The sequence below is a fragment of the Scyliorhinus canicula genome, chromosome 5, assembly GCF_902713615.1.
Source record: "Scyliorhinus canicula chromosome 5, sScyCan1.1, whole genome shotgun sequence".
Lineage (NCBI taxonomy): Eukaryota > Metazoa > Chordata > Chondrichthyes > Carcharhiniformes > Scyliorhinidae > Scyliorhinus > Scyliorhinus canicula.
Window position 1 is genome coordinate 216,769,510 of NC_052150.1, and position 23,532 is coordinate 216,793,041.

At 46.4% G+C, this 23,532-nt stretch overlaps 1 protein-coding gene across 7 annotated transcripts in view; it reads right to left on the bottom strand.

Moving 5' to 3' along the window:
• xylb (xylulokinase homolog (H. influenzae)) overlaps positions 1-23,532 on the bottom strand; it is a 237,329-nt gene that overhangs the window by 41,578 nt on the left and 172,219 nt on the right. For all 7 annotated transcript variants that reach the window (XR_005460798.1, XM_038798491.1, XM_038798490.1 and 4 more), the window contains 3 exons: positions 12,730-12,788; positions 9,406-9,493; positions 5,526-5,620 (listed from right to left, as the gene is read on the bottom strand). Coding sequence is in view for 6 of the 7 variants with exons in the window: in XM_038798491.1 (XP_038654419.1) it covers positions 5,526-5,620; positions 9,406-9,493; positions 12,730-12,788 (242 nt within the window). In the remaining variant the exon portion in view is untranslated. The remainder of the gene's footprint in view (positions 1-5,525; positions 5,621-9,405; positions 9,494-12,729; positions 12,789-23,532) is intronic.

The window sequence follows — 23,532 nt, forward strand, 5'->3', positions numbered from 1 at the left end:
CTAACACTGCACAGTGTACTATAATGGGATATCTAACACTGCACAGTGTACTATAATGGGATATCTAACACTGCACAGTGTACTATAATGGGATATCTAACCCTGCACAGTGTACTATAATGGGATATCTAACCCTGCACAGTGTACTATAATGGGATATCTAACCCTGCACAGTGTACTATAATGGGATATCTAACCCTGCACAGTGTACTATAATGGGATGTCTAACCCTGCACAGTGTACTATAATGGGATATCTAACCCTGCACAGTGTACTATAATGGGATATCTAACCCTGCACAGTGTACTATAATGGGATATCTAACCCTGCACAGTGTACTATAATGGGATATCTAACCCTGCACAGTGTACTATAATGGGATATCTAACACTGCACAGTGTACTATAATGGGATATCTAACCCTGCACAGTGTACTATAATGGGATATCTAACCCTGCACAGTGTACTATAATGGGATATCTAACCCTGCACAGTGTACTATAATGCAATGTCTAACCCTGCACAGTGTACTATAATGGGATATCTAACCCTGCACAGTGTACTATAATGGGATATCTAACACTGCACAGTGTACTATAATGGGATATCTAACCCTGCACAGTGTACTATAATGGGATATCTAACCCTGCACAGTGTACTATAATGGGATATCTAACCCTGCACAGTGTACTATAATGCAATGTCTAACCCTGCACAGTGTACTATAATGGGATATCTAACCCTGCACAGTGTACTATAATGGGATATTCTAACCCTGCACAAGTGTACTTAATGGGATATCTAACCCTGCACAGTGTACTATAATGGCAATATCTAACCCTGCACAGTGTACTATAATGGGATATCTAACCCTGCACAGTGTACTATAATGGGATATCTAACCCTGCACAGTGTACTATAATGGGATATCTAACCCTGCACAGTGTACTATAATGGGATATCTAACCCTGCACAGTGTACTATAATGGGATATCTAACCCTGCACAGTGTACTATAATGGGATATCTAACCCTGCACAGTGTACTATAATGGGATATCTAACCCTGCACAGTGTACTATAATGGGATATCTAACCCTGCACAGTGTACTATAATGGGATATCTAACCCTGCACAGTGTACTATAATGGGATATCTGCACAGTGTACTATAATGGGATATCTAACCCTGCACAGTGTACTATAATGCGAAGGTCTATCTACTATAATGGGATATCTAACCCTGCACAGTGTACTATAATGGGATATCTAACCCTGCACAGTGTACTATAATGCAATGTCTAACCCTGCACAGTGTACTATAATGGGATATCTAACCCTGCACAGTGTACTATAATGGGATATCTAACCCTGCACAGTGTACTATAATGGGATATCTAACCCTGCACAGTGTACTATAATGGGATATCTAACCCTGCACAGTGTACTATAATGGGATATCTAACCCTGCACAGTGTACTATAATGGGATATCTAACCCTGCACAGTGTACTATAATGGGATATCTAACCCTGCACAGTGTACTATAATGGGATATCTAACCCTGCACAGTGTACTATAATGGGATATCTAACCCTGCACAGTGTACTATAATGGGATATCTAACCCTGCACAGTGTACTATAATGGGATATCTAACCCTGCACAGTGTACTATAATGGGATATCTAACCCTGCACAGTGTACTATAATGGGATATCTAACCCTGCACAGTGTACTATAATGGGATATCTAACCCTGCACAGTGTACTATAATGGGATATCTAACCCTGCACAGTGTACTATAATGGGATATCTAACCCTGCACAGTGTACTATAATGGGATATCTAACCCTGCACAGTGTACTATAATGGGATATCTAACTCTGCACAGTGTACTATAATGGGATATCTAACCCTGCACAGTGTACTATAATGGGATATCTAACCCTGCACAGTGTACTATAATGGGATATCTAACCCTGCACAGTGTACTATAATGGGATATCTAACCCTGCACAGTGTACTATAATGGGATATCTAACCCTGCAGTGTACTATAATGGGATATCTAACCCTGCACAGTGTACTATAATGGGATGTCTAACCCTGCACAGTGTACTATAATGGGATATCTAACCCTGCACAGTGTACTATAATGGGATATCTAACCCTGCACAGTGTACTATAATGGGATATCTAACCCTGCACAGTGTACTATAATGGGATATCTAACCCTGCACAGTGTACTATAATGGGATATCTAACCCTGCACAGTGTACTATAATGGGATATCTAACCCTGCACAGTGTACTATAATGGGATATCTAACCCTGCACAGTGTACTATAATGGGATATCTAACCCTGCACAGTGTACTATAATGGGATATCTAACCCTGCACAGTGTACTATAATGGGATATCTAACCCTGCACAGTGTACTATAATGGGCTGTCTAACCCTGCACAGTGTACTATAATGGGATATCTAACCCTGCACAGTGTACTATAATGGGATATCTAACCCTGCACAGTGTACTATAATGGGATATCTAACCCTGCACAGTGTACTATAATGGGATATCTAACCCTGCACAGTGTACTATAATGGGATATCTAACCCTGCACAGTGTACTATAATGGGATATCTAACCCTGCACAGTGTACTATAATGGGATATCTAACCCTGCACAGTGTACTATAATGGGATATCTAACACTGCACAGTGTACTATAATGGGATATCTAACCCTGCACAGTGTACTATAATGGGATATCTAACCCTGCACAGTGTACTATAATGGGATGTCTAACCCTGCACAGTGTACTATAATGGGATATCTGCACAGTGTACTATAGTGGGATATCTAACCCTGCACAGTGTACTATAATGGGATGTCTAATCCTGCACAGTGTACTATAATGGGATATCTAACCCTGCACAGTGTACTATAATGGGATATCTAACCCTGCACAGTGTACTATAATGGGATATCTAACCCTGCACAGTGTACTATAATGGGATATCTAACCCTGCACAGTGTACTATAATGGGATATCTAACCCTGCACAGTGTACTATAATGGGATGTCTAATCCTGCACAGTGTACTATAATGGGATATCTAACCCTGCACAGTGTACTATAATGGGATATCTAACCCTGCACAGTGTACTATAATGGGATATCTGCACAGTGTACTATAATGGGATATCTGCACAGTGTACTATAATGGGATATCTAACCCTGCACAGTGTACTATAATGGGATATCTGCACAGTGTACTATAGTGGGATATCTAACCCTGCACAGTGTACCATAACTGAGGCAAGTTACAGGCGGCATCACATTTGTAATAGGATCATAGGATGCCTACAGTGCAGAAGGCGGCCATTTGGCCCATCAAGTCTGCACCGGCCCTCCGCAAGAGCCCTCCCCCAAGGCCACACGCCCACCCTATCCCTGTAACTTCAACTACACATCTTTGGATCCAATGGGCAATTTATCATGGCCAGACCACCTAACCTACACATATTTGGACTGTGGAAGGAAACCGGAACACCCGGAGGAAACCCACGCAGACACGGGGAGAACGTGCAGACTCCACACCATCACCCAAGGACAGAACCAAACCTGGATCTCTGACGCTGTGAGGCAGCAGTGCTGTGACGCACCGTGCCGCCATAGAAATATCCAATTATTTTATTTATAACACTAATGTCAAAAGTAATGGGCTTTTTAAAGTTTAATTGTTAACTTACTGTTTTCCCAAGAGTGCTGAGAAGGCTGAGCAAAGATTGTGTGGCATTGTATGTGAGAAGACTGGAGTCGCTGAGAGCTGGGAAGATATCAGAGGGGTGAGTATGATAGGGAGGTCTTGCCATGCTCATGATTGTGATGAAGAACTGACTGTTCTTTTAAGTGTACACTATGCCTGTTATTTAGCTTTTCTTCATATTTCATTTACTTTCCACTCACTCCATTCACACAATTGTAAAGTATTACTACATATCCAGACATTAGTGGGTCGAATTGTGCCAATTGCCAGCGAGTCCCGCCTAGCGGGAGGTGATCCTGCCTCCACGGGCGAAGGACCTCGGGCGGCATAGGACTGGCAGCAGCCAATTAACAGGTCCCCATTTGATCTCTTCCAGCCTCTTCAGTGCCACCACTCGTGGAAGTGATTGCCCCGGCTCCAGCTCCAGGCAGAGAAATCCCCAATGACCAGACACTCTCGAAGGGAATTGACGTAGGCTGAGGGAAACCAGGACATTATTGATGGGGGCAGTGGAGGTTTTTATTTGTTCATTCTTGGGATGTGGGCCTCGCTGGCTTGGCCAGCATTTGTTGCCCATCCCTAATTGGCCTTGAGAAGGTGGTGGTGAGCTGCCTTCTTGAACTGCTGCAGTCCATGTGATGTACGCACAAACCCACAGTGCTGTTAGAAAGGGAGTTCCAGGAGTTTGACCCAGCGACAGTGAAGGAACAGCGATATTTTTCCAAGTCAAGATGGTGGGTGGCTTGGGAACTTCCAGATGTTGGTGTTCCCATATATCTGCTGCCCTTGTCTGAATCTAGATGGTAGATACCAATTTGGTACGGTGGTGGGAAAACACCGGATTTGCTTCCTGGTTCCTCCCCCACTGCCATTTTGCCCTCCCATCTCCAAGTCTATCCCCATAGGGCTGTGAAAGTTTAGCCCAATGTTTCTCTAATCCAGGCAGACTGGAGAGATTATTGACTTGAAGAAAGATGAAGAGAACAGCACAGGCAGAAAATAAGAAATAATGGACCCATGTGTGCACTTGTCTTGTCAAAGGATGACTCAAGAGTGATGAAATCAGTTCTATCGATTGGCCAGTCTGACCGCAATCTGGTAAGACAGAACACTGCGAGGTCTATCATCGTTCTTTGAACACACTTTAAAGATTTTTTTAACTTTTAAGATCTGCATTAGTATTTTCTTAACTTAGCAAAAATCAATCCAATTACCAAACACTTGTAATTGTTCACACACTCGGCTCACCACTGGAGGATTGGCTATCAGTGATCCGATTGTAGATAGTACAGTTCAGATAAGGACAACTCCACTGCTAATGAGCCATATCTGCTGTTAGTTCATGTCTGATCGCGTAAACATCGTAATGATTTCTACTTAACTGTAAATTTTGGGCTCAGGCGATGCAAGATTTAGTGAGAGGGAGTGGGGAAATAACAGCCAAAATTCCCACTTCTGATTGTTATCCACTGACCCTGCTGTAAAGGGCAGAAATGGAGACCAGGTGGAGGAACGGTGGACCTTGCAGCAATACCCTGTATTATTGAACAATACTCAGCTGTCAATACTCGTCTTTTCGGCTCAGTGGACATTTAGGCAAGGTAGGAGAAGCACTGCTGCTGTCTGTCGAAACATTCAACCAGGTTTGAGGGAGAAAAATACGGAAAAGTGATTCAGATCAGCAAAATATATTCCATTCTGAGGGTATCGTTCTCTCTCTCTATCTCTCTCTCTTACACCCTCTCTCTTGCTCTCACCTTATCTACTTCACAGGCCGGGGTAACTGCCACCTTTGGTTCTGGTGCGTTTTTCATCGTATCTGCAAAAGATTGTCCTGATGCTGCTTGTAGTCCTGAATACAAGTAAAACAGAAACAGAATGGTAAGTGATACTTTAGGTCAAATGCCAGATTTAAAAAAAACACTAGAAATATAATACAGCAGTTGCAAATGTTGGAAGTGCCCTGTACGTTAGTCATGATTTGAAAGAGAAAACAAACGGAGAAATATTGGGTGTGACCGAATAGCCTCGACGTGCCCGATTCGGTGATGTGACAAGGCCAGTAAATTGCGTGAGATTTGCAACCTATATGTCAATGCCCATTTCTCCCAAGGCCCGGGAACTACCGGCTGCACCTGAGAGACCTCGCCAGGGTGCCATTTGGTATTGGTCCACACAAACATGGGCCAGGCGTAACGGCACCAGGGGATTGGAGGCCCCCGGGTAGTCGGGCTCTCGGTAGGGTGGTACCTTTGCACTCCCGTTGGCACCTGGGCACTGCTGCCCAGACAATGCCACCCTGGCACTGCCAGGCTGGCTGGGGCACTGTCAGGGTTCCAGGATGGCAGTGCCAAGGTGCCCAGGTGCCAGGCTGCCCATGCCAGGGATCAGGCATGGGCGTGCCCTACCCTTACGAGGTGGAGTGAAGGGGGGATCAAGGACCCCCTAAGAGGTAGGCTGGCAGTGGGGAAGGTTCCGGAGGCCGCAATGGGGTGTTCTAAGTGGGGGGGGGGGGGGGGGGGGGGGGGGGGGAGATCGGTGCAGCATTTAAAAATGGCGCCCCGATCTCTTGCTGCACTGACCAAGCTGAACTCGTCGGTGCAGGACTTGAGGTAAGTGCGGCCTTGGTGGGCGTTCCTGACAGAAGCCAAAATAAATAAGAGGGCCATTTGATAATGGGATAGTTCTTGGTGCTATAGGCGCCAAGAAAGACCCCACTATACTCACCCAACATCTAGACTGCCTATTTGCAACATTTTGGACGGAATTTTCCTATTTTGTTTTTAAAGTTTTGTCTGAGGTGGGAAATTCAGCGTGGAACCTATTCAATGCTGGAGGGTGGGCTCTGAATAAGCCTGTCCCACCAGGAATTTGTATTTAAAAAGGACTCCCACCCCACCCCAGAGCCCCCTTCCATGGACATGCCCTCTCTCCCCCCAACATAAGCATGACCCCCCCCCCCTCATGCCGTACCCCCATCCTGGGCATTGCCCTGGCATCACCTTCTCCCTCCTGGGGGCTGTATATATCTGTGCACCCCAGGCAGGGACCATTTGCCAAGTTCCTGTTTTACAAAAGTTGTTGTAAACCCTGCTAACATGATGCCACATGGGGGATAATGGAGCAGGGAGGCCCGCTATTGATAATTAAATATATGGAAAAGGAGGTGCCCATGATTGTATGGTGGGAAGCCCATTACAGCAGTGGTGGGTGGGCGGGGACAATCAGTGCAGAAATCCCACTGGTGTAATAGCCGTTTTGCGACCCCTGCTGGATTTTCCACACTCACTGCCAATCCAGTGCGCCAAAACCACAGGTGGAAAATCCCGGCTTTTTCGTTTTTAATTTAACAAACCAAGAAAGTCCGTTTCAGCCATCATCCCTGTGCTTGCTGACCTATATTGTTCCAAAATCACCTCAAATTTTAAATTCTAATCCATGTGTTGGCATGGCATTTGACCCAGAAGCAGTAACAAGTGACGGTCTTTGACTGAGGAACAGCGTTAACTTGAGGGAGGTTAAAATGCATAAACCGTGTGGCACAGAGATAGAAATAGAAGCAGAAGGAAGGCAGAAACTGAAAGATGAAAGAAAAGAAGAGCGCCGTATAAGGAATATTTGTGGGTGCAACGCTGTTTACTCAGAAGATGTTGCCCATGGAGAATCGGCAAAATCCTCGAAGGCTGAAACTGGGACCTTACAAGGACTGCCTTTTAACGTAGTGAGATGGCCTCTGTTGTTTCTGCTATTTCATGTATAATGGATAGTATGTACTGACCATGATTTGCCTGTTAATTTACATTGATCCTGATTCACATTAAAGTAAAAATATATAACAAGTGAAATCTTGTCCAGTCATTTCTTCATTTGGGAGTCAATCGGTAAATTTGGTTATAATGGTTTATTATAATAATCTTTATTGTCACAAGGAGGCTTACATTAACACTCAATGAAGTTACTGTGAAAAGCCCCTAGTCGCCACACTCCGGCACCTGTTCGGGTACACGGAGGGAGAATTCAGAATATCCAATTCACCTAACAGCACGTCTTTTGGGACTTGTGGGAGGAAACCGGAGCACCCGGATGAAACCCACGCAGACACAGGGAGAATGTGGGTCCCCACGGGGATCATAAGTATTCAGTTACCCTTCCCAGCCTTGCCCATGCCAAACTCTGTAATCTCCATCATTGGGGGGTGTGCCTTCAGCTACTAGGCCCCAAGCCCTGGAATATTTTCTATAAACCCCCCTGCCTCTCTATCTCTCTCACTGTGGGTTGTTTTACTAAGTTAAAGATGCTACATAAATGCAAGTTGTCATTGTGATTTATTCTTTGTCAATTGTTTATTTGATCCCATCCAAAAAGAATTAACGGCAAAAGGAAAATAGTTCTGTGGCCAGTTTTATAAAATATTTTACACAGCAATGGACAACTCAGCTCTTTTATATGAATGATTTAAGGTGCAACTTTAGCATCTAAACTGACAGGAATAACAGCACTGTGGGTTTACCTACAACACATGGGCTGCAGCGATTCCAGAAGGCACCTCACCACCACCTTCTCAAGGGCAATTAGGGATGGGCAATAAATGCTGGCCTAACCATTTAGGCCCACATACATTAAATCACTTTTAAATGTTTCCCTGGATCACAGGTTTGGCCATTCAATGTCGGTACTGATCTAGGGAGAAGGCATTTATGAATGACATTTGAAAGTCACATTGGAGCCAGATAAAATGCATTTAGCTTCACTGGAACAGTGGAGAAGGCCAAAGATAAAGGCTGGGATTTTCTGCTCCTGTTTCGTCAGGTGGTTCAGCGACAGGAGCGGGAAATCTCCCGCTGTCCAAATCGCATTTCACGTTGATGTAAAGGATTGTCCCTGTCCCTGACGTAACAGGATTTTTGACTTTGAACATGGGGAATATCATTTCCATACATTAACATCTCATTATCACTGGCGAGAATCACGACTGGGTTCCCAAGGTATGCACCTGCCCAGCTGACCTCCCAGAGTAGCTCAGGTGACTGCATAGCTCTAGGGGGGGAAGAGGGTCATGCCTGAGCACTGCCCACTGGCACTGCCAGGTGCTGCCCCCAGCAGCAGAGGGTGGTGTTGGGGTAAGTGCCTTTAAAAAAGCTGTCCTGATCTTCAATCAGATCCTGCTCCGTCAGCATGACGTCATGGATCCCACCTCTTGCTTTTTTTTTTAACACTAAGATCGGGACTATATGGTGGAGAAAGCAGCCGTTGGTGCCGGAAGCTTCAATGTCGCTCTTCCCTCCCATTATCGGCCTTTGCCACCTTAGCCTGATGTCGAGGCGGTCACATGGTGAACAGGAAAACACTGTAAACAGGTCAGGGAAAGTGCACATAAATTGAAGTCTCACCTAGAAGATGGGTTTGTGGCTCTGGACAACATTGTGGGAGTAAGGAGTTTGTTTGCACGGGAATGTGCGTGAAAGGACAGCAAAGGGTAGGGGTGATGGAAGATGGCAGGGGGCAAGGAGAAAATGGTCACTTTGGAAAGCTGAAAGTGATGGGGATGCTTACTGGAGGGTGATGGAAAAAAAGTATCTGTTTATGCCTTGAGCCATGACTCAGGCTAGTCACTTAGAGTACTCAGCTTCTACGTACCGTGTTTTGCTCTGTAAGCACATCCCAGGCAGGCTGAATTAGTTGTGTCTCTTGTGTACACTGGGGCATTGAACACATCTGCCAGGACCTGCAAAATCAACAAACAGGTGGTGACTGGGTAATCCCTGTTATTGCGGTTTAGTGGAGCAATCCCGCAGAAAGCCTGGCGCCACACACAGTCACACCAGAGACCGTGGCTGTGTAGAGCAAGAGGTGTCATGCCACGTGGAAGGAATCAGGCAGCCCCTTGAGAAATGAATCATAGGACTTGAGGGGGGAAAAAAACCACACACACAGGTTTCATATCACACAACTCATTAATTAGGACAGAAAACAATTATTTTTAACGGTATAAGAAACCTCAATGAAGCCAGAACGCTACTCATGGTGCACAGCCCCAATTGAAATCAGTAAATGAGAAGGCAAATCATGAAGTAATGGCTAGGTGATATCAAACTAACATTATAGGAGGTGGGGTGGGGGCTGGGGGGAAATAGGAAGTATTATTGAGACCCAGCAACAAAATGAATTCAGAATAAAAGGCAGTAGGATACAATGAGGAGGAGCGTATGTAAAATGTGAAATAGAAGATGAAATAGTCTATCACTGATGAAGCCTTAATAAGATCACAGTTGGAGTGTTGGCTACTGTTGTTTTCCTCTACCCTCATAGTCATAGAGGTCTACAGCATAGAAAAGGCACAGAATCGCCTCTGCGCCAGACAAAAACAACCACCTAACTATTCTAATCTAATTTTACAGCACTTGGCCCATAGCCCTGTATCCCTTGGCATTGCAAGTGCACATCTAAATACTTCTTAAATGTGATGAGGGTCTCTGCCTCCGCCACCCTTTCAGGCAGCGAGTTCCAAACTCCCACCACCCTCTGGATGAAAATCTTTTTCCTCACATCCCCTTTAATCATCCTGCCCCCTACCGTAAATCAATGTCCCTGGTCAGTGATCCCTCCACCAAGGGGAAATGTTTCATTCTGTCTACTCTATCTATGTCCCTCATTTTATACACCTCAATCATGTGCCCCCTCAGTCTTCTCTGCTCCAATCTGTCTCCATCGCTAAAACTCTCTAGCCAAGGCAACCTCCTGGTAAATCTCTTCTGCACCCTTTCCAGTGCATCCCTCCTATAACTTGGATTCCAGAACTGCAAACAATTCTCTGAAATGCAATCTCACCAACATTTTATACAGTTCCAGCACTACGGCCCTGTTCCTTAACGCTATGCCTTGGCTAATAAAGACAAGTATACCATATGCCTTCTTAACCACTGTATCCACCTGCTCTATCTACCTTAAGAGACCAGTGTACATGCACACCAAGATCCCTCTGATCCTCAGTGCTTCCCAAGGTCCTGCCATTTATCATGTATTCCTTTGCCTTGTTTGTTCTGCCCCAGTGCATCATCTCACACATATACAGATTGTTAGGGGTGAAAATATTCACACAAAGGCCTGAGTATAAGTAAAAAAAGCAGTTTATGATGTCAGAATTCTGGGAGATAAGGTCTGGGGACTCTGCAGCCCCTGACAGCACCTTATCCCACTTGAGGTTAATATACAGATTCAAGGGGCAGAATTAGTTTGTTTTCTCATTTACATACAATCAATCAACTATATTCGCGTCACACTTATTACATGCAGTCAATCAGTTTTTCCTAGCATCCCACTTATCACATATATGGTAAAAGTGGGTATTGTCTTACCCGCCCCTAACTTCATACAGAAGTCATTCAAAACTAACATAATAATGATGTGTCCTGTCTACAGCCTTAGACCTTGAGCTTATCAAGGATACATTGCAAGTCTTGTTCTGTGAAGCGGTTATCAGCGGCTGTTGGGACACTCCCTATACATACCCACGCTTGGATCTCATGAGACAGTTTACAGGGAATGTGGCTTGTTCAGCCATTTTGTGTCTTTAATATCACAAAATAGCTCACAGCCATTTTGTGTCTTTTCTGATATTAACAGCATTGTGTATACACTATCTATTTCTACAAATTGCCTCTTCTAAACAGGCATCTAAGTCAATGAGTACCTTTTCTTTGATCAGAACTATTCAAAAGTAAAATAGGAGCACAAATGTAGTTACAGGGCCACCTATAATTTATATCATAGTCCAGTATCACAAAATGCCCTCCAACACAGATTGAATTTAATTTGCCACTGATCTGCCCATCTGACCATCCCGTCTATATCCTCCTGTAATCTCCTCACTATTTACCACCCCATCAATTTTCGCATCATCCACGAACTTCCTGATCACCCCCTCCTGCATTCATGTCTAAATCATTTACATAAACCACAAACAGCAAGGGCCCTGATCCCGGTGATCATGTGAAACTGTACTAGTCATATCCAATGTTGCACCAGATCCACTCAACTACTACCCCCCAAATTTACTGACCATTGGTTTCTGGTCCTCTGCCTCAAATTCAAAATTCCGATCTTTGTGTTTAAATCTCTTCATGCACATGTAGTCATTTAACTCGTCCAGTATTTCATTCCTTACAATTGTAAGCCTGCTTGTGACAATCATAGAATCATAGAATTTACAGTGCAGAAGGAGGCCATTCGGCCCATCAAGTCTGCAGCAGCTCTTGGAAAGAGCACCCTATCCAAGCCCAGACCCCCGCCCTATCCCCCTAACCCAGTAACCCCACCCAACACTAAGGGCAATTTAGCATGGCCAATCCACAACCTGCACGCCTTTGGACTGTGGGAGGAAACCGGAGCACCCGGAGGAAACCCACGCACACAAGGGGAGAATGTGCAGACTCCGCACAGACAGTGACCCAAGCTGAGAATCGAACCTGGGACTCTGGAGCTGTGAAGCAATTGTGCTAACCACTATGCTACAGTGCTGCCGTCAAGATTATTTTTTAAAAATCAGATACCAGCTCATGCAGCACAGATTAGTGGGGGCGGGGTTGAACATCTAAGATTTACGTGTAAGAATTTAAGCAGTTCATGTTTTTTGAAGTTCATGTTAAAACTAGCAGTTAGTAAAAGAATCGCAATTGATTTTTTTAAATGTAAATTTCACTTCCCTAGCTTGACAGCACGAAATACAAAGCCGCAGATGTTAGTGTGTCTTCCTATGTTAATTACATCGTGCACCAGAATTGACAGCCTTTAATTGGCTTTGATCGGGTTGTGATGAAGGATAATTATTAGAGTTAAGCAGGGAGAAGAGTAACTCGGGACGTGGAAATAGGAACTCATTCATCCTCTTCTGGCATCCACTGATTGTTGTACTGAGATAACGTCATGGCAGAAGCTTTGTGATTGAGGTGGATGCTCCCCTACCTGTAGTATGTCTGGGTTTGAGGAAGCCCCTCCTGTAGCCAGTACTCTGGTATCCTTCACTGAAATGAAAAACAAAATGAGAGGGGTTAAAAGGGAAACAAGGCTGATTATTTTCCATCAAGGCTGGAATTCTCTGGTCGTTCGCTGGCCGCGGGGTTCTCTGGTCCTACGGGATTCCCGGCAGCGTGGGTTGGCTTCAATGGGAATTCTCATTGACAGCAGCGGGAGTAGAGAATCCCACCACCGGTCAATGTCCTGCCATCTCCCGCTGCAGAGAAACACGCAGCTGGGAGACCGGAGAAATACGCTCCAAGTAAATCGATGTTTTGCTAATGATCTAAACAGTACCATTTCTGTACTTAATGGACATGAGCCCAAATGCCCGTCAGCATTTAGAACTTTTATAAAGCAGATGCCTATCCACATCCTTTGAATGGGATGTCAATGGATTTCCAAGATCGAGACAGCATACAGAAAGTTTGCTTTGAAAAGCTAAACTGTTTCCATTCGCTTCTGTGAGATTTATTACTTGGGATTATAAAGCAAATTTCAGAATAGAACACCTACCCACTCTCGCCCCCCCCCCCCCCCCCCCCCCACACCCCCCAAATGTCATCTCATGCTGTGACTCAATCCAATCCTGTCTAGTATTCGGCTTGGTGAAAGCAGATAAGACAGAGGGAGGGGGAGAGTTATGGAGAGTGAGAGAAAAGAACATCAACAAAGTATTTCTTAAGTGTTTTCAGGTCGGCAAATTGTGGACAGCTAAGTCCCGTCAGCTGAAATGACCAGATAATCTGCTTTGAGGTGTGTTGTTTGAGGGGTACATTTTGGGTCCAGTTTAGCTCAGTTGGCTGGACAGCTGATTTGTGATGCAGAGCGAGGTCAGCAACGACTGAGGTTATTCATGAAGACCCTGACTTCTCACCCTTACCCCTCACCTGAGGTGCGGTGATACTCAGGTTAAATCACCATGGGCGGAATTCTCCGCTCCCGGGATGAATCGGAAGGGCCGTCATGAACTCGGCTGGGTTTCACGACAGCCTCGGAGGCTGCTCCTCGCCCCCTATTCTCCCCTCCCGGCGGGGCTAGGAACGGCGTTCTGTAAATCTCGGCCGCGGGGGCGTCGGGCCGAGAATGACGCAGCCGGCGTGCCTAATGACGTCAGCCGCGCATGCGCAGGTTGGCCGGCTCCAACCCACACATGCGCGGCTGATGTCATGACACTGACGGCACGAACCCGCGCATGCGCGGTGGCCATCTTTCCCCTCAGCCGCCCCGTAAGACGTGGCCGCTTGATCTTGCCGGGCGGCGGAGGGGAAATAGTGCGTCCGATTTGGACGCCGGCCCGATGATCGGTGGGCACCGATCTCGGGCCTGTCCCCTCCCGAACATCTACAAGCCCCAAACGGGCTTCTCACTCCCTTTTCACGACGGCAGCGACCAGGTGTGTTTGCCGTCGTCGTGAAACGGCCGCGAACGGCAGGCCGCTCGGCCCATCTGGGTCGGAGAATCGCTGTTCGAAGTGAAAAACGGCGAGCGGCGATCCTTCCGAGCGGGGGGCAGGAGAATCACGGGGGGCACGAGGGGGCGTGAATTTTGTCGGGGTGCACGAGGGGGCGTGAATTTTTTCGGGGGGCCCTCCCGCGATTCTCCCACGCCGCGTGGGGAGCGGAGAATCGCGCCCCACCAGTCAGCTCTCCCTCTCAAAAAGGGAAAAGCAGCCTATGGTCATCTGGGACTAAGGCAATTTTACATGTCAGGCTGGACACTGGAAGAACATTCCTGCTCTGCTGTGGCATTGTGTGTGTCTTGTTCAGGAGGCAGACAGTGTTAGCATCTGATCTGAAATTCAACACCTCCAATGGAGAAGCGCTCTCTCGGTACTGTCAACTTAAAGTCTGCATTCCCGGCCTGACTTTCACTCTCCTCCACCAGTGAGTTTTTAGGTGGTTGGTGGAGGGCATGAAATTCCAGGGACAGGATTCCCTCCGGGTTCCGGCCCACCCTGACCACCCTGGGGCCGGCAAAGGCTCAGATGAGAAACCCGCCCTTCCCCGAATGAGACCCTCAAGTGGCACTTAATTGGTCATTTCTGTACCAGTTGCTCGACGAGCCGAGTGGATGATCCACCTCGGCCTCCTCCAAAGGTCCCCCAGCATCACAGATTCTGTCTTCAGACAATTCGATTCACTCCATGTGATATCAATAAGGCAAAGGCTTTGGGCCCTGACAATCTTCCGGCAACAGTACTGAAAACTTGTGCTGCAGAACATGCTGCATCCCTAGCCAAGCTGTTCCAGTACAGCTACAACACTGACATCTACCCGGCAATGTGGAAAATTGCCCAGGTGTGTCCTGTACACATAAAACAGGACAAATCCAACCCAGCCAATTACCACCCTATCAGTCTACTCTCCATCATCAGCAAAGTGATGGAAGGGGTCATCAACAGTGCTATCAAGCGACACTAATTTAGCAATAACCTGCTCACTGATGCTCAATTTGGGTTCCGCCAGGATCACTCAGCTCCTGACCTCATTACAAACTTGGTTCAAACATGGACAAAGAGCTGAATGCCAGAGGTGAGGTGAGAGTGACTGCCCTTGACGTCAAGGCAGCATTTGACCAAGTATGGCATCATGGAGCCCTAGCTAAACTTGAGTCAATGGGAATTGAGGGGAAACTCTCCGCTGGTCAGAGTCATACCTGGCACAAAAAAAATGGCTGTTTTGGTTGGAGGTCAGTCATCTCATTGAACCTGACCCTACCAGCGGCTGATTGATCACACCTGGCTCGGGGCATCACTGCAGGAGTTCCTCAGGATACTGTCCTAGGCCCAACCATCTTCAGCTGCTTCATCAGTTACCTTCCTTCCAACAGAAGTTCAGATGTTGGGATGTTCGCAGATGATTGCACAATGTTCAGCACCATTCGCAACTCCTCAGACCCTAAAGAAGTCCACATGCAAATGCAATAACCTGACAAGTGGCAAGTTACATTCGCGCCATACAGGCAATGACCATCTCCAAAAAGAGAGAATCATACCATCGTCCCTTGACATTCAATGGCACTACATTCACCAAATCCCCATTATCAACATCCTGGGGGTTACCACTGACCAGAAACTGAACTGGACTAGCCATATAAATACATAGAAACATACACAGAAAATAGAAGCAGGTGGAGGCCATTTGACCTGTGGCTACAAAGCAGGTCAAGGTTAGGAATCCTACATCGAGTAACTCACCTCCTAACTCCCTGTCCACCATCTATAAGGCACAAGTCAGGAGCGTGATGGAATACTCTCCACTTGCCTGGATGAGTGCAGCTCCAACAACACTCAAGAAGCTCAACACCATCCATGACAAAGCAGCCCCGCTTGATTGCTCCCCCTTCCACAAACATTCACTCCCTCCACCACCGATGCACAGCAGCAGTCGTGTATACCATCTATACGTTGCACTGCAGAAACTCATCAAGACTCCTTCGGCAGCACCTTCCAAACCCACAACCTCTGCTATCTAGAACGACAAGGACAGCAGATACCTGGGAACCCCACCACCTGGAGGTTCCCCTCCAAACCACCCACCATCCTGACTTGGAAATATGTCGTCATTTCTTCACTGTCATGATCACAATCCTGGAACTCCCTCCCTAACAGCACATTGGGTGCACCTACACCACATGCAGTGGTTCAAGAAGGCAGCTCACCACCAGCTTCTCGGGGTAATTAGCGATGGGCAACAAATGCTGGCCGAGCCAGTGAAGCCCACATCCCATAAATATGAATTTTTAAAAAAGACTGACACTAATATTTAATTGCCCACCATTCCTAGAAGCATTTGAAATGTGGGGTAATTAAATCATTAGCTAGTAACTCATGCATCAATCATCTCTTTATTCTTGCTGTATTATAAACCGTTTCTACTTATAATTACACTAAAGGTGTATTTAGTTTGCAGTTCACTACAATATTGTTCATATATTTAGCGCGTTGTACTTGGGAAAGTGTTTTTCTGATGGTAATGGATGGAATGCTCCAGCCCGCCAGCCGCGTTTCCCTGAGTGTCGCGCCCCCGCCAGCAGCGGGATTCTCCGTTACCGTAGCCAACTGCCCATTGTGGGCCACCCCACGCCGTCGGGAAACCCGCAGGCATGAGCGGAGGATACCGCCGAAGGATAATTCCGCAGAATATGTTTGGGATTACAGTGTACCCGTGAACTCCGGTCGACATGTAAGAAGAGGTAGCTCCCGCAGATTCCTTGGTTTTTGGCCTATTACACCTGTTTTGAGGAGAACTCGCATGGGTTGGTTACACGAGGATGTCTAGGAACCAAGAAAGGAATACTTTGAAGAAAGAAAGCCCGCCGGTAGGGTCAAGTTCAGTGAGGTGTGCTGTGGGAGGAAAGATGGCAGAGGTGGGCTCTCCAGGTGGGGCTGCTTCAGTAACAATGGATGCACTGGCGGAGGTGATGGCAGCTGAGTTTCAGAAGCAGTTCAGTAACATTTCAAGCGGCATGGGAGGGATATGCTGGAGAGTTTTAAGTCGTCAGTGGAGGATCTGTTGGCCCTGATAAAGGAGATGGTTGGAAGGACAACAGTGATGGTATGGAAGCATGGTGAGGTGTTGAGGGGGGTGGAGTGGCACTGTCAAGGCACAGTGACTAGCTCACGCCTTTGGAGGCCGAGCTGTTGAGCGTGCAGCAATAAGGGCCTGAGAACAAAGGAGGAGGACCTGGAAAATAGGTCCCGGCAGCTGAATTTACGGATCGCGGGCTGCCTGAGGGTGTGGAGGGCCCGAGGCTGACGGAGTACATTTCGACACTGTTTGGGAAGCTGTTGCAGGAGACTGACTTGTGGTGAAGGACCAGGTAAGGCTCCGTAAAGTCTGGGTAAGCCAGGGCTTAGCTAGTAGAGCCTGGAGTTTTTTGGGGGGGGCAATGAAAGGGTCCGATTTTAGATGCAAATGGTGGTGGTGGATCAGGGGGGCAGTTTTGAGATAGTCTCGGGGGTGTTGCAGGGCAGGTCGGTAGTTTTGGTGAATGTATGTGCTCCAAATTGGGATGATGTCGAGCTTATGAAGAGGGTGATGGATATGGATATGCATCAATTGATCCTAGGGAGTGATTGGAATATGGTCTTGGATCCAAAGGTGGACCACTCCAAACCAAAGTCTTTGTTCCCTTCGGGGTGAGGGGGAACGAATGTGTTGGAGGCATTTATGAGAGAGATGGGGGGGGGGGGGGGGGGGGGGGGGATTCATAGAACATAGAACATAGAACAGTACAGCACAGAACAGGCCCTTCGGCCCTCAATGTTGTGCCGAGCCATGATCACCCTACTCAAACCCACGTATCCACCCTATACCCGTAACCCAACAACCCCCCCTTAACCTTACTTTTATTAGGACACTACGGGCAATTTAGCATGGCCAATCCACCTAACCCGCACATCTTTGGACTGTGGGAGGAAACCGGAGCACCCGGAGGAAACCCACGCACACAGGGGGAGGACGTGCAGACTCCACACAGACAGTGACCCAGCCGGGAATCGAACCTGGGACCCTGGAGCTGTGAAGCATTTATGCTAACCACCATGCTACCCTGCTGCCCCAATTCGTGGTGGTTTCTGCACCCCGGAGGCAAGGAGTTTTCCTTTTTCTCACAGGTGCATAATGTCCATTCGTGCTTTGATTTCTTTATTGTTGGGGGGTGGGGTCTCTGTTGCAGGATGTTCGGGGAGCGGAATATTCTGCCCGGCAGCTGGTAACCGTGCTGCTGTGTAGGCCCAGAGTTTAGATAGAAGGTTGTCAGCAGGTTTTGTATGAGGGTGCCGAGGGCAACTGATGAGTATATACGGTTCAACAAAAATGGAGGCATCTCACCCTCGGTGCTATGGAAGGCATTGAAGGCAGTGGTGCGGGGAGAAATAATTGCACATAAGTTGCAGACTATAAAGGAGGCTAGGGAGGAATGCCAGCGGCTGGTGGATGGAATTCTGGAGGGGATGGTAACTATGCGGAGGACCCCATCCCCGAACTATTGGTTAGTACAAAGAAACTGCAGATGTAGTTTAATCTGGTGACTATGGATAAGACGATGCGCCACCTGTGGCAGGCTAGTGGGGGGCGATGTATGAATGAGGGGAGAAGGCTAGTCGCTTGTTGGCTGGAGAGTGAGGTGCTGGAGGCCCATTGTGGTGCTGGACGCAGATAGGCCTTTGATAAAGTAGAGTGGAACAATTTGTCTGCAGTGTTGGAGCAGTTTGGTATTAGGTCCAAGTTTGTGTTGTGGGTGAGACCTAAGGCTTGTGTTCACATAAAAGTATGAGCTCAAAGTATTTCCAGTTGCACAGGGGACTGAGGCAGGGGTATCCTATGTCCCCTTTCTTATTTGCGTTGGCATTAAAGCCTTTGGCCATCGCATTGAGGAGTTTAGGGAAGTGATGGAGGTTAGTGAGGAGGGCGGGGATAGAGCATAGGGTGTCCCTGTACACTGATGACTTGTTACTGTAAATTTCGGACCGGGTCCCTGCAATGGGGAGGATAATAGCACTTCTGATGCAGTTTGGCACGTTCTCTGGGTATATGTTAATCTTGAGAAGAGGGAGTGTTTTTTGGTGACCACACCAGAGAAGGGAGGGTTGCTATTTCATTTAACGGGCATTCATTTTCAGTAGTTAGGGATGCAGATAGCGCAGGATGGGGCTCGGCTTCAGAAATGAAACTTTACGAGTCTGGTAGGTAGCATTAAGGCTGACCTACAGAGGTGGGATAGCCTCCCTATGTCCTGGCAGGTCGAGTGCAGTCTGTGAAGATGAACATTCTGCCATGGTTTCTGTTCCTATTCCAATGTTTGCCGGTTTGTTTGTCGAACTGTTTTTGTGGGGTTAAAGAGACTGATTTTATCCTTTATTTGAGTGGGTACGATTGCTAGGATTCGGCGTGCAGTCCTACAAAGGGACCGGCAGTCTGGGGACTTGCCGTTTAGGTGGCAAATGCGGAGAAGGTGTTGGGCTGGCAGCATTTCCAGCAGCATCTGCAATTAGGTAGGATGTCTAAGTTGGTGCTGATTTGTGAGTTTAAAAAAAAATTTAGAGTACCCAATTCAATTTTTTTCCAATTAAGGGGCAATTTAACATGGCCAATTTTACCTACCCTGCACATCTTCGAGTTGTGGGGCAGACATGCGGAGAATGTGCAAACTCCACACAGACAGTGACCCAGGGCCGGGATATGGTGCCGATTTGTGATAACCACATGTTTGAGTCGACTAGATTGGATGCCAGGTTTCGAGGTTGGCTGGACATGGGGGTGAAACACATGGGGGACCTACTTCTGGAGGAGCAATCGCGAACACAGAGAAGTTATCAGAGAAGTTTGGGCTTTCACAGTCGGAAAGATATCTGCAGGTGAGGGACTTTGCAAGGAAGGTCTTCCCGCCGTTTCCGGTAATGCCACCAGCCTCAACGTTGGAGAAGGTTCTGTCGCTCGCAGGGATGGGAGAGGGGAGCGCCTCGGGAGGATAATGGCAGAGGATACGCGATCCCTGGTGGGCACTAAGGCCAAGTGGGAGTAGGAGCTGGGGTGGAATTAGACGATGGTGTGAGGTCTTGCGTAGGGTGAACGCTTCTTCGTCGTGTGCGAGACTGGGGCTGATACAGTTGAAGGTGGTGCACCAGGTGCACTTAACTAGGGCTAGGATGAGCCAGTTGTTTGATGAGTGTGAGCGCTGTGAGAGGGGCCTGGAAAATCATATGTTCTGGGCATGTCCTGAGCTGGTGAAATCCTTCTTCAGCACCATGCCGGCGATTCTACTGATGGAATTGGAGTCCAGTCCCCTGGTGGCCATATTTGAGGTCTCAGACCTGCCGAAGCTGCAGACAGGGGAGGATGTCTCAGCCTTCGCCTCGCTGATCGCTCACAGGCGGGTGCTGTTGGAGTGGAGGTCAGCTTCTCCACCCAATGCCTCGATATGGCTGCAAAGTCTTATGGATTTTTGCATTTTGAGAAAATTAACGGCGCAATTAATTGCTGGGTTTTATAACAGAGGGCGGCCTTTCATTCTGTTCTTTAAACAACTACTTACCTGTTGGTTGGGGGAGGGGGAATTGCTGTTTTGTTTGAGGGTGTGGTTTGTTTTATTTTATTATTCTGTACTCATTAAAAAAAATGTTCAATAAAAATACTTAAAATAAATATGTTGGTCATTATCTGTGACATGTCTTATGTATTGCCAAAGATTTTACTGTGACATATTTTATTCTGTCAAATCATGGCTAGCACTTATCCAGGATTCTTAGGTTTGCTAAAGCACAAGGGATCCAGGGGCACAAATTAAAAGAAAGATGCATTTGCGCAACTATCTTTGATTTAAAATGGCTGTGTAAATTTAAATTGGAGATTAATGACAATTTATCGAAAAAGATTATTAATCCTTATTGAGATATCATGTCGTTTTGAAGACCAGCTCAGACTGGGACACCAGTATCTGTACTGGTGACTGAAATTTACATTGCAATCTTTCACAAACTTATGGTGTGTCAGGTAACATCTCATTTTAAAATGATTTTTCTTCTATCATACCCTCATGATATGGGTCAGTTAATGTACTATCACTGCTGCAATGCTGCTAGATTTTGGTTTCTGACACAAGGTTTCATTCTTGATTGAAAATGTGCAATTGAACGTTCACTAAAACGCACACAGTACTGCACAAGTCCCAAATCAACTTTGCTCTCAAAGGATAAGTTCATAGAATCCCTATAGTGCAGGAGGCCATTCAACCCATCGGGACTACATTGGCCCTCCGAAAGAGTACCCTGCCCTGCCCACTTTCCCGTCCTAGCCCATAGCTTATGTTTGACTCTGTATGTTTCATAGAATCATAAAATCCCAACAATGCAGAAGGAGAACATTCGGCCCATCAAGTCTGCACTAATCCTCAGAAAGGGCACTGTACCGAAGTCCACTCTCCTGTCCCATCCCCCACAGCCCTGTAATCTAACCTGCACATCTTTGGACACAAAGTGACAATTTAGCCTGGCCAATCCACATAATCTGCACATTTTTGGACTGTGGGAGCAAATCGGAGCACCTGGAGGAAACCCACGCAGACCCGGGGCGAATGGGCAAACTCCACACAGACACCCAAGGTCGGAATCGAACCAGAGTCCCTGGCACTGTGAGGCAGCAATGCTACTGTGCCACCGTGCCGCCCTAGATACCGAGGATGTTATTCCCTTACAGCAGAGAAAAACCATGAACATAAGAACTAGGAGCAGGAGTAGGCTATCCGGCCCCTCGAGCCTGCTCCGCCATTCAATGAGATCATGACTGATCTTCTGTGGACTCAGCTCCACTTTCCGGCCCGAACACCATAACCCTTTATTTTTAAAAAAACTATCTATCTTTATTGTGAAAACATTTAATGAAGGAGTCTCAACTGCTTCACTGGGCAGAGAATTTCATAGATTCACAACCCTTTGGGTGAAAAAGTTCCTCCTAAATCTACTTCCCCTTATTTTGAGGCTATGTCCCCTAGTTCTGCTTTCACCCGCCAGCGGAAACAACCTGCCCGCATCTATCCTACCTATTCCCTTCATTATTTTATATGTTTCTATAAGATCCCTCCGCATCCTTCTAAATTCCAACGAGTACAGTCCCAGTCTACTCAACCTCTCCTCATAATCCAACCCCTTCAGCTCTGGGATTAACCTAGTGAATCTCCTCTGCAAACCCTCCAGTGACAGTACCTCCTTTCTCAGGTAAGGAGACCAAAACTGAACACAATACTCCAGGTGTGGAACATTAGTGATCATGAAATTCAGTCTTCCACTTTTATGATTGCCGACCATGCCATTCATCAACGGCCAAATGCAAGCTGCAGAAAGTGAAAACAGATGTGTTTCTGTTCATAGTGTAAAATGTAAAGCATATTGTGTTTCAAGGCAGGCATTTTTTTGTGTCCATATGAGGTTGATAAGGCACTCCGGCTTCGCTACTTTGAGATTCTATCTCGGGGTGGGCAAACTTTTCCGTGCAAGGGCCACATTCAGAAATTCACAATTTTAAAGGGCCGCATAGTATATTAAGTAAAATAATTAATATTTAAAATAGCCAAAATAAAAGGTTTTTAAAGAAAAAAAAAGCAATTAATTAATATTTTAAAGTAGAAACTTCACATGAAACACATGTTGTGCCGAGCAATGATCACCCTACTCAAGTCAACGTATCCACCCTATACCAGTAACCCAACAGCACCCCCCCCCCATTAACCTTAAAATTAAAAAAATTTAAAAAATAAAAAAAAAGATTTAAAAAAAAAAATTTTTTAATGACTTGATCTTGGTGGGCCGCATAAAGACCTTTGGCGGGCCGTAGTTTGCCCACCCCTGTTCTATCTCAACTCATTGATATGTTGTTGCCTTCAGATATGATCCAACTACATAGTCATTGGTTGTAAAGCGCTTAGGGAAATCGGCAAGTATTGAAAGGAGTTATATAAATGCCAGTCTTTTTCTATTTTTCTTTTGTATACTGCTGCATATAAAGGCATTGAGGGAGATTAGGACACAACATGGGTTTTGATTGGATTACTGGAGTTCATTCATTATATGCAGCTTCCAAAACTCTTGGATAAATTAGTAGACCAATGTACCAGATAGTGTGAAACCTCATGCATTCCGAAGAGCAAGCTATTGGGTTTAATCACAAATATTTCTTCAACCATTTGATCACACCGAGGTTCAACGCTACATAAAAGGCTTTTGCCTCTTTAATCAGGGCTCCCCCAACCATG